We start from the raw sequence: 14,482 nt of genomic DNA on the forward strand, positions 1-14,482 counted from the left end.
TTGTACATAAATAACACTTTAATAATAATATCACTATGCCGTACGTCCCGAAACGCACATATTCGGCGGCCCAATAGATGCCGTACACCGTCCTCAACCAACTGAACCACGGGATCTAAAATACGCCTTGCATTAATCCAATACAATTCACACGCAACCTCCGGGTCATCCGTTGCCGTACAAGTTGGTTGGGCGGTTATTAGTTAACGCAACAACACCTGCCTACATATATACACACGGTTATTCAGAAGTGCATTTACGTGCAATGCAATACCATGCGGGAACATCGCTGCTAGTTAACCGCCACTCCAACACGCACACACACACACATACACACACACGCGGTTTCCCCTTCCCCATTAGCGGCACAGCGGCCTATGCCCTCCTGCCCCCTCCATCTGCTCCTCCTCGCCCTCCTCCTGCACCGTCCTCCCTTCTCCAGGAAGGAACGGCTAACAGATAAAACCGAACCCGTTTCCCCCCCACCGCCCCGCTGTGTATCAACTCCGTATTCCTGCCCGTCCACTTCCCACTTCGCTCTCACCCCCAACCATGGAATGAAACACGACCCCCATTCCCCCCAATAATGGTGATAATGGGAATTAAACACGCGAACTCCAACCACAATAAGAAAAGGAAACGCAACATGCATTTACACACATTACGTACATACATACATACATACTCACACATATACGTACATACATACGACCATCACGCCAGCTCTACTCCTCCGCACAGCATGTTGGCAGTCCGCATCATGCTCTGAGACGTCTCGTGGGTGTTGTTGCCCCCCCAGGCCACCGCCAGCGAGCCCGCCAGGTACTCCGTCAGCGCCCGGAACTTGACGGCCAGGGGGCGCGTGGGCGCACTCAGGATGTCGCGGCCCGAGTTGCGGCGATCCAGGCCGGGGCCACCGCGGCCTGTGTGGGCGGCAGGAGGGGAGGGGGGGATAGGTGGGAGGACATGGGGGAGGGTATCAGTTCGGGAACGATGCGGGGTTTGGGTATTGGATGGTATTGGATGGTGGGTGCACTGGGGTAGCGGGAAAGGGAGGATGGAGGGAGGGACCGAAGGTGGACGAGATGGTGAGGGTATGGAGGCGGCGTGAGACGGCAGGTGGCTGTGGGCTAGGGCTACATGGCCAGTTCATCAGCGACAGCACCGGCAGTAGACAGCACCGGCAGTAGACAGCACCGGCGGTAGAAACCCAAAGTCGATTCGGATGCCAGGCGGTTGTCGCAGAGTCTGCTGGCACGACGTCGCGCGCCTTCAGTCGACTTTCAAAGCCACCCAACACCACTAGCAAGAATCCAACCACTACTACTCGGCAACCCAACCCCCAGTGCTCCCAGGGGAACCCCCCAACCCACACCAACCCCACACACCAACCACCACCCCACCACCCCACACAGGGTTCAGGCCCCCTCATCCCCCTCATCCCCCTCAGCTCCACCCACACTCCCACACTCCCCCTCACCGGTAGCCAGCGCATTGCAGTAGGTCCAAACGCGCGTGTGCCCCGGCGGCAGGGGGGTGTGGCGGCCAATGTTGAGCTTGTACAGCATCCACTTGTCCATCTCCTCTGTGGTGGGAAGAGCCACCCGGTCGGCAAGGCGCGCGACAGCCTCCACAAAGTCCCACAGCTGTTACAAGACCCCGTGAAGATAGAAACAGAGGAAGAGGAACAATAAGAAGAAGAAGAAGAAGAAGGAGAGAAAACGTTGCATGTTGGTACAGATGTGGGGGTAGGTAGCCCTTCTCAGAAAAACAACACATGGGGGGCCACCCTTTTGTGGCGGGGAGGGGGGCGCGCGGGTTTGGATGGCGGGTTGGGAGTTGCGGGAATGGGCGTCGAGGACACGGGAGAGATGGTAGAGGCAGTACAAAAGTACGACAGTCGTACAAGTCCGTACCTGCAAGCTGACGGCTCTCCGTCTCAACTTGAGCTCGTCCACCACCACCATCTGGCTCCAAGCGAATATAAGCCGGGCTTCGGTTGGAGAAATACCTGCAATGCGGTCGTTATACAATTTCAGTTAAGGTTTCGGTTGGGGTGGCAACGGTGCCTGGGGATTGATATCTTTAAATGAGTAAAGACTAACAGGCACGCCGGTGGGTTAGTTGGTTGGTCGTCGGTTTGTCCCTCCGTCCTTCTCCTGTAACATTCATCCCCAAAGGCGCAAACACGTTCTCACTCACTCCATAAAATCTCGTACTTTCCTCCTCTCCCCTATTCTTCCCTACCACCCACCCCACCACCCCGCCAGGCCCCTATACCCCTTCAACACCCCCACCTACCCCCCATATGGGGCGACAGCAAGTTGTTGGTTTCCAAGAAAGACATCCAGTGGTCGATACTCAAGTACTTGGCGCGATCACGAGCCTGCGTATAAGGGAAAAGATTTATTGTAAAAAGGGGTAAGTTCCCTTAACTGGTTTCATTTCCGAATGCAATATCAACAAACGTGTGGGAGGGAGTCATCTCTAGCTAGTTAAATTTGAGGCTTGCAATGCAGATCACAATATATGTACGAATCTCATGAGTGGACACCGCCGTACATTCCAATCCGTCGTACCTTGTACAGCTTGAACGATGCGGTGAGCAACTCCAGGTTGTGTACGACAGCCACTTCCATCTCTGCCGTATACAGCCGGTTACGTCTGTCGGCGCGTGTGTCGGATGAAAAGTTTCGAAAAGTCAGTAGAACATTTTACATGTCCGTGTGATCGGCATTCATCAACGGTTGCTAGTGACGTGGGATGTCGTCGTACAAACGCAAAACACGTGTGTGCAAGCCGTTCCGGAAACGAAAAATCACATATCTAAATGCCCCGAAGTCCAACATCAAGCTCCCCCATACACACACGGTAAGCCCCCACATCCCCCATTTCCCCCCTACCCCCCTTCCCTTCCACCCAGCGACCTGCTATGTTCCCCCCGCAGCCTCATCATCCCCTCATTTGCATCCGTCTACGGTTTCTCCTTCTGGTCAATCTTCGGTGATCTGTCGTACCCCATTCCCATTCCACCTCGACACCCTCTGGGTGAACCCGAAGGTTACCCTTTGTACCCACCACTACCTGAAATCATTGGGCTCAACCTTGGCAATAACGGGCAGCGACACCCTCAAGTCCTCCAGTAACCTCTTCGTGGCATCAGACGCATCCCGCATAAGGCCCGTCGTGATGTAGCGACCAAACGCCGCGCGAACCAGCGACTCCATGAACTCAAACCTGTCGTACAAGCCGTACACCGCCGTACGATCATGGCAAAACGTATGAGCAAATGCTAATATAGCGGGGGGCAATGGATACATTACTCGACACGTCAGTGTAGCCACGTCATGTCAGCAGTCGTACATGCTGTACGGCCTCCTGTGATGTATGTGCCGTGCAATTCATACACATCCGTTAAAGACATCTGCCTGGCATCAGATCTGATCTCCTCTTCGCTTTCTTCGTTCAATCCAACACGAGGTCCACGTGTACCGGAACTTCCAGGCTTCCCCGAAATTCAAATTCCGATGTTTAAATCCAACTATAATGGACGCATGTTTAGCTCCCAAACAAAAATTCCAAATAATAAAATAATATACTTAGTAAAGAATAAAGTGCGACGAGAGCTTTGCTCTCAAACTGCACCACTCACGCCACAAGCTAATGTTTTATTTGATATTCGTATTTTCAAATATGAATTTTAAAAAATTTAATATTGCATATCTGGGATGCGGGGGCCCAGTCTCTTCGTACCCTTCGTACCTCATGAGAGCGTAGTCGTTGTTGGCCACACTCTCACTGGTTAGGTTCCTCTCCTCCTCGCGATTGACTGTCCAGAACAGCGCTCGGAGGTCCATCACCCGGACGCCGATGGGTCGGCTCGTGATACCGGAAGACGTGCAAAAGGCCAGCCATTGCTGCTCGTCCATCTCCAAAATGCCAAACCCGCTGGTGACCGGGCCGCCGGCGGCGGTGGCCGCCGCTGCCGCCGTCATCGCGCGTTCTGATTCCTCCAGCGACGGCGGCTTCTCTGCCGCCGCCGCGGCCGCGGCGGCGGCAGCGCCGTCGCTCATATCCGTGGCTTTGGGTGGCGTCGTACGGCCGACGCCGGTGGCGGCGGCGGCGGCGGCAGCCGCCGCCGCACCTGTCGTCGCCGGCGGCGGCGGTCCGCGCCGTGCCGCCGCCATCGTGAAGTTGGCGGCGATTTCGGCGGCGGCAGCCTCGATGCTGCCGCCGGAGGCGGCGGCGGCGGCGACAGCCGCCGACAGCGCTGCCGTATACACCTCCTCCGGAGTGGCAATGGAGTAGTAGATGAAGGCGGAGCGGATCATGGCGAAGTGTTCCGCCAGCGCGTCCCGTACCTCAGTCAGCTCCTGCTCTAGCGCCTGACGACCGCTCTTGCCACGAACCTGTACGACAATGTACGGAGAAGTACAATCACGAAAAAGCATAAGAACAAGATAATCGCACAAGTGTTTATATTAAGAAAGCTCTAGACCCTACAAAAAAAGGAAAGGTTATTATCTTAAACCTTTTCAAATACAGCTACAATAAGGAGAGCCCAGGCAACATTGTTTTTACCATGTCCCGTACGGCCTCCCCAATTTTTTTAAGTGCCAAAAGCATTTCAGAGATCATAAAGATCATAAAAACATGGCGCATAAAAAACCGCCCGAAAGTGCCAAAGCCGCTGGTCGCCGCCCATGACCACCTAAACTTGTAAAACGGAACGGTGGAACGGTGTTCCCAGGACGTTCGATTGATAAAAACCGGTATGCCGTACACCCACCCCTAGGTCTTCTCGCGCCACGAGCTTCATGAAGAGCATCTTGGTGACGATGCGCGACCAGTCCAATTGGAACTGCGCCGACAATACGGCATCGTTGTCGTACACATCCCTGCGCGTGCAGAAGGAGAGCGAGCAGGCACAAGGATGTCGTCGAGGTGACGCCGTTGACCCACATTTGCCTGTGTCCCGGCAAAGATACAGAACACCATCTCCCCTCCCCTTTCCCTCCCCCCTCCCTTCCCTTCCCCTGCCCCCCTTCCTCCTCCCACCGTTCCCCCTACCACCCTTCCACGTGCCCTGCCCTTCCCCTTCCCCCCTTCCCTTTCCCTTCCCGTCCCCTCCCCTCCCCCATCAATACACACACACACCTTGCATCCCCCCGCTTCCTCTCCCTAAATATGGACGCATACACGTCCCAGGGGGGCCGCGTTGAGCCCCTCCCGCCCAACATGGGGGGAACAGGAGCCCGCTCCGGAACCTCCCGGGGCATCACGGGAGGCAGGAAGAACGGCCGGTGGGCCTGCGGGCGGGCGCGGGGAGGGAGGGAAAAATGGGGGAGAGGGGGATTCAGCGGGGCCGAGTGGGTTGAGCGGGGGGAACGAAGACAAGGAAAAAACATATTGGGGTAATCTCAGGGTTTTAGGGTTTTAGTTGATGGAACTTAGAGTGGGTGGCGGCCGTTGGACCTGCGGAGGCGGCGACTGCTAGGGCCCCGAGTGCCAGCGGGCACTGCTGATGGTGCCACGTCACCCCGGGGCTAACCACGAGAAGACATCGCAACGCACATACTCCAACATCACGAAACGCCACAACCAATAGAATGATACCACCGCCCACCCTCCCAGTCGCCCACCCTACCGCGCCACGCGCACATGCGCGCATACATACATGACACACACATCGACACACACACACACATACATACAGATACACATAAAGATGCGTTTATCCGTCTATGCCCACCTGCAGCATCACCACGGCCTTGTCGTACTGGCTTCGGGGCTTCCCCGCGCTTGTGAGCGGCTCCCCCGCCACCTCCCCATGCAGCTGCCTTAGTCGCAGTTTGGCTCTCTCCACGGAGGAGCGGTAGTCGGCCTCAGCCTGGGCTGCGGAAACCTCCTCGAAGGCTGCGGGGTTCATACGACACAGCTGAGCCAGGTACCTGCCAATGTGTATGTGCACGGGGGGAGGCGGGGGGAGGCGGGGGGAGGGGAAGTCGGCAGGGGTCCAGAGCTGGCGGGGGAAAGACGGGGGGAATATGGAGAATGGTAAGAAAACACACACGGACGTCTCACCTCTCTGTCCGGATTCTGAACGTCTCGTCAAACTTGGTCGCCTGTACGTCTTGCTCGTCCATCGCCAGGGCGTCACCGATGGAAGTTAGAAGATGATCCAGGTCCACCTCCATGGGTCGGTCCAGGGGGGCCTCCATGGACGATATAACCTGACGTAGTGGTTGTGGCGGTTGTGGTGGTTATGGTGGTTGCGGTGGTTGTGGTGGATGTGGTTGGGGGGGAGTGCGCGGTGGAAGGGGAGGGATGAGTGGGGCGAAGTAGACAGATTTCTAACCCCACGCGCACTCGCTAGTTGCCCAAGGACCCACCCTCTCCCCACACACATACATACATAAATACATACATACATGGACACGTGTCCCTTGCTCTTTCCCTGCCTGCCGTATCTCCCATCCCCCGGAGAGTAGCGGCCCGTGTCACAGATACACGGACACACCGACTCGCAAACACATAGACAGAGAGACAAACAGACAGACAGGCAAACAGACAGACAGACAGGCAGACAGACGTCCAAGCACGCACCTGCGTGACATTGTGCGGCTTGATGCCCTCCCTTCTTTTGGCCAGCAGGTACAAGTCCAGGGGCTGGCGGTCGGGAGACGCAGGTCGACCACCACCACCACCACCACCACCACCACCACCACCACCACCACCACTACCACCACCGCCACCACCAGCACCAGGACCGGGACCGGCAGTGGCGCCATCACCCGTCGCACGGCGCCTAGCTACTGCTGCGGACTGCTTGGTAGCGGCCAGTTGGGCCTGAGTCAACATGGCCTCCAGGCGACGAGCCCGCTCGCGAGCGGCCTGGGAGGGGGAGAGGAGAGGGAGGGGAGGAGAGGGAGAGAGGGGGACACAGGAAGAGAGAGCTAGAGAGAAGGATAAGTGGGCATTGGAGTGTGACTAAAAAAAAGACGTTTCCAAAAAGTGTGTGCGCGTGTGTGAGCGATAGGTGAGAGAGAGAGAGAGTGAGTGAGTGTGTTTGTATGTGTCTCTGCTTTGTTATCGATTGATTTGTGAGTATTCAGCTGAACCGCTCTATACCAACTGATTCCCCTGATGATGGATGGCATGCCTTGGAAAGCTCTGGGCCATCCGCGAGGAGTGGTGTGATCCTGATGCTAGGTGGCGGTTAGGTCGGTTAGGACAGTTAAGGGGGCCCTGCACTTAGCTACCACTTAGCTCCCCATGCGGGACCTTCATCCTGCTGAGCCCACTACCCCTACAGGCCGTGCCGAGGGAGTGCCTCCCCTTCCTTCTGTACTGCTGAGGGGCTTGCTGGAGGGGCTCTGGGTGGGGGGGTTACTTATGGCACGTGGTACTTATGGCACTCGCCTGGACCGGTACATGATGGGCTCTTTGCTGGCTTTTTCAGTGCCTGGATGCTTTACTTGGTTCAGTGCTACGGCTGAACCCCGGGTAACGTCATTTCGCTTTAATAAAATTAATTAATTGAAAAGCAGCATCCAAGCAGCCGAAGAGTGGGGTGGGGGAAGAAAATTGCATGTACAGCCAGCGGTACGATATTGTACGAACCATCGTAAACACCGTCGAAGGCAGCTGACGTGGAAACATTTTTAAGCCGTGCTGCGCCTCGTCGTCATCATCTTTATCATCATGTTCGTCGTCGCCGAAGTAACGGCCGCGCTCTTCCCCTTCCGAAGCTATATCACCTCTTATGTGTCGATGAACCGAGGCGCACCGGCGTGAAAAGCGGACCTTGCGTGGGGGGGGTCTGGGTGAAATTCCCTCCTCCCATCGAGGACTCTGAAACCGGTTTTAATATGGTCGTGCAGTTGTACGGATAACGTGACCACGTAGTAGAATGAAAAGAAAATATGATCGCGTAGTACGGTTGCACGGACAAGGTCGTACAGTACGGTCGTACGGGCAGCAGTGCGTGGCAGCACAGAGACCGGGAAAAGGTAGTACAGAGCAAAAGCAGGTCCGGAAGTCCAGTAGTCGGTTGCATGTAAGTTACCGTTACAGTCCGGTAGTACGGTAGTACGGATTATTGGTAGATGTCAGGATTGTAAAACATAACGATAAGGGTGGTTGGGTTGGCGGTAGACGGTGATAGTAGGAGAGTATGGGAGTTGATGGCGCGTGGATGAAAGAGGATTTCGGAATGGCGGGCGGAGAAAGGGACGGCAGAAGGCACCGAAGAGCGGCGGCGGTGGTAATGATAGTAATGGCGGTGTTGGTAATGGTGGTGTTGTCATTTTTGATTGTTGATGGTGTCATTTGAACATTGCCGTCAGTTAAATATCGTTGTCAATCGAAAGGTTGTTTCCAGTTTTTCAGTTTTATTTGTTGTTGTCAGTACATACATGTCGATGCCAGTTTTAAAAGTGTGTTGTTGTCGTTCGCGTTTTGGGTATCACGTGTCGTAATTCACGGATGTTGTACATTGTTGTACATTAGATGTTGCACAAGCAAACCAAAATGTCCCGAACGTTGAGTCGTACATGTGGAACAATCAAACCGGATGGGGGTGTGAGCATGCCAGGGGAAGTAGACAGGAGCACGAAAGGGAGGGGACGGAGGAGGGGGCAACGCGGGCAGCAAGATAAAGGGCCACCCGGGGAAAAGTGAGGAGAAAGCCGGGGTAAAACACAGTGCCAAAGAAGAACCAGACACGGCATGCCAAACCCCCAAACCGCGCCAATCAACACACACACACCCCACCCAATCACTCCGCTCTACCCAACTACTCTTTTAACCATCCGCTCCTCACCAGCCCACCCACCTCAACCAGCCTGAATTCCTCGTTGGCTTCATCAAGCTGCTGAGCAAACTCCAACAGCGCCATGGCATCCAGACCGCCATTCTCTGCGATGGCCGCGGCAGCCTCCAGCGTATCACTGTCGCTATCGCCGCCGCCGCCGCCGCCGCCGCTACCGCCGCCGACCCGGATGCTCCGGTTGCTGTGGCCGCGCAGCGTCAGGCGCGATCCGGCGGACGAAGACGTCAGCCGCCGATGACTTCGGGAGCGGAAGGAGCGCGGCGGGTGGGGAGAGCGCGCGGGCTTCGCAGCCGGCGGCGGCTGAGGTGCCAAGTCGCCGCCGCCGCTGCCGCCGCGCACGGTGCTTTGGGAGTTCTCCACTGATGGTTGCGACGGTTGGGTGGCGGTTGTGGCTGCGGTTGATGCGCTGTCCACGGAAGGCCGCGGCGAACGATTGGCTCCTGCGCCGCCACTGGCGGGGGCGCCGCCGCCGCCGCTGTGGGTGACGCCGCCAGCGTCCGTATCAGCATCGTCGCTGTTGATTTCTTCTTCGTCGTCGTCATCGTCCGCGTCAACGTCCGCGTCTTCGCAGTCTTCGTCTCGTCGCGAGATGCGGGAGCCCCGGCGACTCAAGTGCGAGGCCGCGGATGATGGCCGTGAAGGCCGTTCACCCCGACCGGTGGTCAGCACTGCATGACACGGGGATGTAAGGGGAAGGGGGAAGAGTGCGTCAGCGGCAACGGTAACGGTAATGGTAACGGTAATGGCAACGGTAACGGTAACGGAAGTGGTAGCGGGAGATCTAATTGTATCTTGGTAGAGTGGTCAAACGCTGGCCGAGGGTAAAGCAAAGAAGAAGGCTATGGAGGCAAAATGCCGGAAAAAGATCATATCTAAGAACTTCCGGACGAACGACACACTGCCGCTCCAAGGCGGTGCGGCCATAAAAGCCTTCCCGATTGCATTACATACATTCGATCGTTCGGGATATCCGCACGCACACACACACACACATACACACACACGCACGCACGCACGCAAAGGGTGTCCACTCACACATCGTTAGTGACTTGATCAGCCGCGCCTGGCGCCTCTCCGCCGCCTCACGCTGCTGCTCCTCATCCTCACGTGCCGCCTCCGCCGCCGCCACCGCCACGTCCAGCGCCGGCAACGTCAGGGCCGCCGCCCCCGACTGCGAGGTTGACTCGCCGCCGCCGCCACCGCCGCCGCCAACGGTAGCGGTAGCAGCAGCGCCATAAGCGTTGATGATGGACGAGTGCGATGTACGGCGGCTGACGTCGGAAGTCTCATTGCTGGAGATCTCGACCTGCAACCATGCCGTGGGGGTGGGGGAGATGGTTGTTCGTGTACGGCAATGATCACGTGAGGTGCATGAGAGGTGCAGTCGCCGCGGGGGGTGGGAGAGATGGGTATTCGTGTACGGCAGCGATGGCGGAATAATGAGCGCCATGCCGATGGAGAGGTGGAGCCCCAGGTAAAAGATTGATAGATATCCACGCGTGCGTTCAAAAATCCAGAAAACAACACAGCCAAGTTCAAAATCTGGATCCAGCGGGCAAGGACCATCAGATCCAGATCTGGATCCAGCATCTAAATCCGGCAGACAACCCTAAAAGATCTCACCACCCTGGCACGCACCTGCTTCATGGCAGCTCGTACAAGGTCCTTGCCGGTCAATGCACCCACCATCCCCCCCCGCCCCATCCCCCCCCCTGCAACACCCCGGGGCTGCAACGGGCTAGAAGGCCGCGGGGCCGGAGTCGGCGGCTGCGCCGCCTGTCTAGTACTCCGTTCGGACTGGAGAGTGGCGATACGGGCATGGAGGCGGGAACGCGTGGGGCTGCAAGGAGGGGAAAACACACACGCACACACACCCACGGGACAGAGGAGGACGGTTCATGGGTGTAAACAAAAAAAAGTACGAATCACAGCAGAGTACGGGAGGTTTGAAAAGGTAAGGCAGGTAATAAAACGGGTAGGAAAACAACAGGTAAGGAAAATGCGCGAGCCGGAAGAAAGGGACCGACCCAGATTTGGCGGTTTGATAGCTGAGCGCTTCACACTATTGGCATTATCACATCAGCACTTTTGCCGTAATGTGTTTTCCATGGATGCTACATTCCCTGGCACATGATGCATAAACGGCACATGCGACCACATTCCACCCTACAGTACGAGCGCACGCACGCACACACACACATACACACATACACACATACACACACGCACACACATCCCGCGCCGCTCCTCCTCCTCCTCCGCTGAGCAGCGGCGGGAAGGAGGAGGAGCAGGAGGAAAAGGAGCATCCCTACCGTTACCGTATCGGCCCACATACAAAACTCCTCATCACCCGCACATCAGCGCTCTCATCAGGTAGGTCTCACCTCACGTCTTGTTGTTCAGCGACTCCGAAGAACAATCCAGAACGTGACCCAGGGGACATGACGCCGCCGCCGCCGCCACCGCCGCCGCCACCGAGCACAGAGCCGCCGACGTTGATCGGCGATACGACCGCCGAATCTATGCCACTGACTGACGCGTCGCCGCTACCGCCGCCGCCGCCGCCACCAGCGTCGACGCCGCCAGCTGCCGCTGCCGCCATGTACTGACGATCCGGCGAGTTCATTCGTACGAGTAACGGCAGCACCTGCGAGACGCCCTCGGCAGATCCTTCTCGTCGTACAAGGGGTGAAGCGGAGCCACGTCGCGGCGGCGCCGACCTGCGAAGGCCGCCGCCGCCGCCGCCGCCACCTACACGGCCGCTGTCACCCAACGCCGGCAAGGTGTTGTTGCCGTTATAACTCGGGGTTGCGGTGCCTGAGTAGTACGACCCCCCCGGCCCTGAGGTCGTGCCTGCAGTCATCGAGCGCAGCGGCGGCGACAAGGCGGCCGCCGCCATCGACACCGACTCCGACGGTGTACGGCTGGTCGGCGTGTACGGCATCCCGCGCGGCACAACACCCGTGTCGGATCGGCGCGCCGGCGGCGTGCTGCTGCCGCCGCGCCGCGGCGAAAGCAACGTCACCATGGAACGCTGTGGCGACAGAGGTGCCGCCGGCGCCGTCGGCACCAAGTTTGCCGAAGGTCGACGCGACGCCGACACACCGCCGCTGTCGGCGTCACCGGCGTCGTACCCGGCGGCAACGTCCACAGCGGAGACCTGCCCCGCCGCCGCCAGCAATGACGCCGAGCTTGCGCTGGACCGTACGGCACCGTCAAGCAGCAGGGCATCCGCCATGCTGACGCCGCCGGTCGCGGAGATGCCGTACCCGTACGGGTGGATGATGCCGCTGCGGCGGAGGCTTCCGGGAATGGGCTGATCCACTGGGACAGTCCTCGGTACGGGTACGCCGTCAGGCATAGCCGTCAGCACTACCACCGTCTCCCGATGGGGCGGCAATCCATCGATTGAGGAGGCGGTGTCGATCACCTAGGGGGGTGCAAGGTGGCACCCGCGGCTTAGATGATTAAGAAACAGACACACACACAGACAGATAGACAGACAGACAGACAGACACTGAGACATTGTGAATTGCTCAAACCTGTATGTATGTATGTATTGCTCGCGGCGCAATTTAATCAAAACACAGACACCCCCCTCCGTCAACCCCCTCCCCACCCCCCAGGCACCTCCTGCAAATCGTTGACGGGCGCTCCGTTGGGGTTGGCGATGACGAAGTGGTTTTCCAGCTGGGCGGCGTCCAGGGCGATGAAGCGCTGCAGGTGAGCCGCGGACTCGGGAACCTGAACGAGTGTGAGAGAGAGAGGGAGGGAGTGAGAGAGAAGAGTGAGAGTGAGGGGGCCGCGTAGACAGGAAGGACTTGGGCCGCCGATTCCGCAAACGCCGTGTGCCGTACATACACTTTCTGCTCTTGTTGCCCTTTTTTCCCCCCCTCGCAAGGACCACTGCCGACCCTCCCCCGACACCTCTGCATCCTCCTCCCCTCCCCCTCTTGCCCAGGTCCCCTACATTTACACCGACATCTGACGCATACACACACACACACACACACACACGCGCGCATGCCGCCTGGAGAGCCTCCCCAACCAAGTAACCCACCCATGCCACCGACAACCCGCCAAAAGGCATACACACATACGTACACACATACACACGCATACACACATACGTACACACATACACACACACGCATACCTGCAGCACCGCAGCCGCCCGGCTACTCAGCGACAGCGGCGCCCCCGGGGGTAGTCCCGGTAGCAGGGGCTGCGGAACCAGCACCCCCGCGGCCTGGGGCCCACCCGCTCCGCTTCCCGGCGGGGTGGAGGGCTTGGCGGCGAAGTTGAATGACATGGAACCCAAGTTGCCGTGGCTACGGCGCGTAGGGCCGCCGCCGCCGGAGGCGGCGGCGGCGCCACCGCCGGCAACTTGGTTCCAGTTACGGCCGGCGGCGCGGCCGGCAGCATTGGTGGTGGTGGTGATGCGTACGGTGGCGGTGCCGCCCCCGCCACCGCGGCCGCCGCCACTGCGGCCGTTTCCAGCTGCGTGGCCGTGCTTACCGCCGCCGCCGCCGCCGCCGCCGTCACCGTTTGGATGCGCTTTGAAGTCCTCAATGATGTGTTCTAAGGCATCCAGCGGCAGTGTGGCGATGGAGATCTGTGCGCGGGAAGAAAGGAGATAACGTATGTATGATGGCACAGATAGACGGACAGACAGACGAACACACGCGTATAAACGCACACCGTCCCGCTGCGAGCTTCATTGAAGCACAACGACATCACACATCTACAACTCCTACCTACCTCTTTACGTACTTACACCCCTACCGACAGATACACATACACACATTCATCTCAACCTTGCGCTTTACCCGCCGCCATGAAGTCCTCACCACGCGTCTGGATCTGAACGATAACTCCCTTTTCTTACCCTTAACAGCCCCCACATCCCGTAATGCCGCATAGAGTTTCTGCAAACCCACCTTTGGGGTTGGGTTTCCTCCCGCCGGTTGGGGCCTCCCCCCGGCCTCCCCCCCCCCCACACACACACAGGCGCCTACTTGGCCCGCGTTTATCATCTGTTCGCCCTTTATCAAATGTCACATAAAACGCCACTAGCTTTTCTTGACGGGAACCACTGCTGATTGCTGAATGCATTCGGAATCTGCAGCGTCTGGAGTGGCGGCCAGGTGGGGGTCTTGGGTATTTCCCGCGAGCGCGCGCGATCTAATTCCCCTTAGCCTGGCCCGCCCAGCCCGACTGACCGTCCTTTCTCCCCCATCTGGCGCATCCATCCCGCTCATCCCCCATATGACATATCCAGTACTTTTGTGGCTTAGGGGTTAAAGAAACGTTGTCGCCTTTGCTCCTGCGCCGTTTCGGAAACCCTCGAATCGCCAACCCCTGCCGGTATCACCCCCGGTCGCTACAGCCTCGGGACCAACGAACCTACGATAGCGAATTACCTTTGATGCGGAGCTGGATGCATAGCTTGTCTCTTTGCGAGGGGCTCCGCCCAGCGAGGTCAGGCTGCTGCGCTCTCGCCCCACGGGGGATGTGGACCCGCCGGGCCCGGCAGGCATACCGCCGACTGTGATGTAAGGTAAAGCAGCTGCCGCGCTAGCCCCGTTCGCAGTTGCCCCTGAAATCACTGGTGATACATGTCCATGGCTAGCTGTCGTGGCCATGCCG

At 58.2% G+C, this 14,482-nt stretch overlaps 1 protein-coding gene across 1 annotated transcript; it reads right to left on the reverse strand.

Moving 5' to 3' along the window:
* Positions 1 to 714: 714 nt before the first annotated feature.
* On the reverse strand, positions 715 to 13,869 carry VOLCADRAFT_99832 (uncharacterized protein; the record flags this gene model as incomplete). Its single annotated transcript, XM_002958513.1, has 20 exons — positions 715 to 923; positions 1,481 to 1,646; positions 1,917 to 2,011; positions 2,302 to 2,386; positions 2,580 to 2,664; positions 3,085 to 3,237; positions 3,763 to 4,081; positions 4,145 to 4,409; positions 4,790 to 4,898; positions 5,158 to 5,309; positions 5,753 to 5,951; positions 6,085 to 6,233; positions 6,607 to 6,894; positions 8,837 to 9,501; positions 9,869 to 10,139; positions 10,472 to 10,673; positions 11,218 to 12,263; positions 12,464 to 12,577; positions 13,074 to 13,448; positions 13,774 to 13,869. 20 exons carry the CDS (start codon positions 13,867 to 13,869, stop codon positions 715 to 717), a joined length of 5,043 nt encoding a protein of 1,680 aa, XP_002958559.1.
* Between the last annotated feature and the right edge of the window lie 613 nt (positions 13,870 to 14,482).

The sequence above is a fragment of the Volvox carteri genome (assembly GCF_000143455.1).
Source record: "Volvox carteri f. nagariensis unplaced genomic scaffold VOLCAscaffold_96, whole genome shotgun sequence".
Taxonomy (NCBI): domain Eukaryota; kingdom Viridiplantae; phylum Chlorophyta; class Chlorophyceae; order Chlamydomonadales; family Volvocaceae; genus Volvox; species Volvox carteri.